Below are 2,595 nucleotides of genomic sequence, written 5' to 3' on the forward strand. Positions count from 1 at the left end.
TTGATTACCGCGGAGTCCCCGCGCGCCATTTCTCTGCGCCTGCGTGCTGCGACCCTGCGCAGCCTGGGAGGCGGGTTTTAGCTCCAGGTTTGTACGGCCGCGGAGTGCACGCGAACTAGGTCTGCGAGGTCCAAGGAAATGAGTCCCGTCCCGGTGGTGGAGAGAGCGATGTGAAAGCCAGGAAGCAGGCCCTTCCCTTTCCGTCTCCGAGCGTGGTTTCCGCGGGCCCCCGGGAACGGCAGGATTCTGGATCTGGATCCGTGGGGTGGGGTCTGTCCTGGCCGGGAGCTGAGCGCCCCCTCCTGGGGACGGTGCTGTGGCCGCAGTCGGTGGTGGGCTGCCTGGAGATTTCGTAGACCCCAGTGGATCTCAGTCCTTTGGGGGGAGGCACCCTGGGTTGGTGCTCCAGGCTCCTGTTTTGCTGGGCTTTCCTAGTACTCTATGTCCTTGGGCCATGGAACCATTGCAGGCAGCACAGCGGCGCCTCTGTCTGAAGAAGGGGAAGTGACTTCCGGCCTCCAGGCTCTGGCGGTGGAGGACACTGGAGGTCCCTCTGTCTCGGCTAGTAAGGCCGAGGAAGAGGGGCAAGGAGGTCAGGAGGAGGCCGGGCGTGAGGGATCCAGGGCTGAGGAGGCGCTAGACGCTCCCAGCGCTGCGGGCGCCGAGCGCGCCGAGGGAGACTCGGAAGACTGGTGCGTGCCCTGCAGCGATGAGGAGGTGGAGCTGCCGGCCAGTGGGCAGTCCTGGATGCCCCCACCCTCCGAAATCCAGCGGCTCTACGAACTGCTGGCTGCCCAAGGTACTCTGGAGCTTCAAGCGGAGATCCTGCCCCGCCGGCCGCCCACTCCTGAAGCCCAGAGTGAAGAGGAGAGATCAGATGAGGAGCCAGAGGCCAAAGAGGAGGAGGAGGAAAAGTGAGGCCATAACTTTACACATTGTCCCTGGGACTAATCTCCTGAGCACAGAAACTGGAGGGGGGGGGGAAGAGCAGGAAAGGATGCGCCAGCAGGCTGGGGTGTACTGGTAGGTGTTTGAGAGGGGCCTCCCTCACCCCTCTTCATTCTCTGTTCACCCTGTCTCAGGCCGCACATGCCTACAGAATTTGACTTTGATGATGAGCCCATGACACCAAAGGACTCACTGATTGACAGAAGACGTACGCCAGGTACGAGTAGGAGGGAAGAATTGATGGGAGGTACAGGAAGGAGCATACCCACCGTGGCAGGGTATCTCTGGCTTAGGTCAGCGCCTTACTTCCCTGTAAGAGACCCACAGACCTTCCTACCAAGGTTCCTGCTCCTTTCAGCTTATTGCCAGAAGTCCAAAGCCTCCTGGTCAGTATTCTCTAGAACACAATTATGTAGTGCTGTGTACATCACCAAGAACTGACGGGCGCTATCCCAGCCCACGTGACTTCCTAGAATTCACTCTCAGAATCCTTGAGTTCTCTTCCAGCGGGTCAAGTTCCACTAGCTCTGCATCTATGGATCTACCTTTAACCCCATCTCTCTTGCTCGACAGTTTCCACAGTTCTGACTGGTCTCCCAGCTGCTGGTCTGAGCAGCCAGAGCGGTCCTTTATAGTGAAGTCCCGTCGTTTCTGTGCTTGTAGTCCTGCAGAGGATTCTATGACAGGGAGGAAGAGCATGTCCAGGGAGAATCTGAGTCGTGTGTCCTCTGTCCCCACCCCAGTGCCCCAGGACCTTTGCGTGTGTGTGTGTGTGTGTGTGTGTGTGTGTGTGTGTGTGTCCGTCCGATAGGTATGTTCAATAGCCATCGCATTATGGGTGTCCGTCATCCTGTGTGTGGCCCAGCCCTAAGCTGCTCTGTGCTGAGGCCCAAAATGCATGTGTTCAACAAGGTCTGTAAGTGTAGGGGTCAGAGGTACTCACTACCTCAATCCTGTCCCGTTTTCTGCCTTAGGAAGCTCAGCCCGGAGCCAGAAACGTGAGGCCCGTCTGGATAAGGTCCTCTCGGACATGAAGCGACATAAGAAACTAGAAGAACAGATCCTCCGGACTGGGAGAGACCTCTTCAGCTTAGACTCGGAGGGCCCCAGCCCCGCCAGCCCTCCACTGCGATCCTCGGGGAATAGTCTCTTTCCCCGGCAGCGGAAGTACTGACTCTGGCTGCTGTGGCCTACAGGTGCAGACTGTTTCCCCTGGGCGTGGCCAGCCTTGCCCAGCCCAGGCTCTGGGGAACTTGTCACAGAAAAAAGCCTCAAGCTCGCAGCTCAGTGCCTTGCGGGAGAGTGTGTGCTCTGTTGAGTGTCTGTTTGCAGTTCTGAGCTGGATTCGCTGAGTCTAATAAAAGATGCAGACTGATCTTCTCTTAGCAGAGACTGCCACTGAACCCCGACAGTTGTTCTCACTCGGCCAGAGGCAGAACTGTGTTCCTCCACATTGGAATGTTGAAGCCAGATAGAGCAGGGTGTACCCACCCATCCTCTGACCAGCCCCCCCTCCCGTTAGGGCCTCTGACCCTTTCTAGTCTCAGTCCAGTCCCACCGTGTAGTGCCGAAGCAGAAATGGCTGAGTATGGACCCAACGGCAGTGTCTGGAGGAGGAAAAGATCAAGTTGCAGGGCCCTTTAAATA

At 57.8% G+C, this 2,595-nt stretch overlaps 1 protein-coding gene across 1 annotated transcript; it reads left to right on the forward strand.

The window, feature by feature from the left end:
- Positions 1-16: 16 nt before the first annotated feature.
- On the forward strand, positions 17-2,333 carry Pagr1 (PAXIP1 associated glutamate rich protein 1). The gene is made up of 3 exons (XM_028885545.2): positions 17-914; positions 1,083-1,165; positions 1,923-2,333. Exons 1-3 carry the CDS (start codon positions 442-444, stop codon positions 2,120-2,122), a joined length of 756 nt encoding a protein of 251 aa, XP_028741378.1. The 5' UTR covers positions 17-441; the 3' UTR covers positions 2,123-2,333.
- Positions 2,334-2,595: the final 262 nt, after the last annotated feature.

The sequence above is a fragment of the Peromyscus leucopus genome, chromosome 1 (genome assembly GCF_004664715.2).
Source record: "Peromyscus leucopus breed LL Stock chromosome 1, UCI_PerLeu_2.1, whole genome shotgun sequence".
NCBI classification, from domain to species: Eukaryota; Metazoa; Chordata; class Mammalia; order Rodentia; family Cricetidae; genus Peromyscus; species Peromyscus leucopus.

What these genes read in the sequence shown, in the direction of transcription:
- Pagr1 (XM_028885545.2), top strand. Translation starts at nt 442, where the DNA reads ATGTCCTTGGGCCATGGAACCATTGCAGGCAGCACAGCGGCGCCTCTG. An exon ending in AAAGAGGAGGAGGAGGAAAA is followed by an intron (nt 915 to 1,082) that starts GTGAGGCCATAA and finishes ACCCTGTCTCAG; the next exon opens with GCCGCACATGCCTACAGAAT. An exon ending in TGACAGAAGACGTACGCCAG is followed by an intron (nt 1,166 to 1,922) that starts GTACGAGTAGGA and finishes TTTCTGCCTTAG; the next exon opens with GAAGCTCAGCCCGGAGCCAG.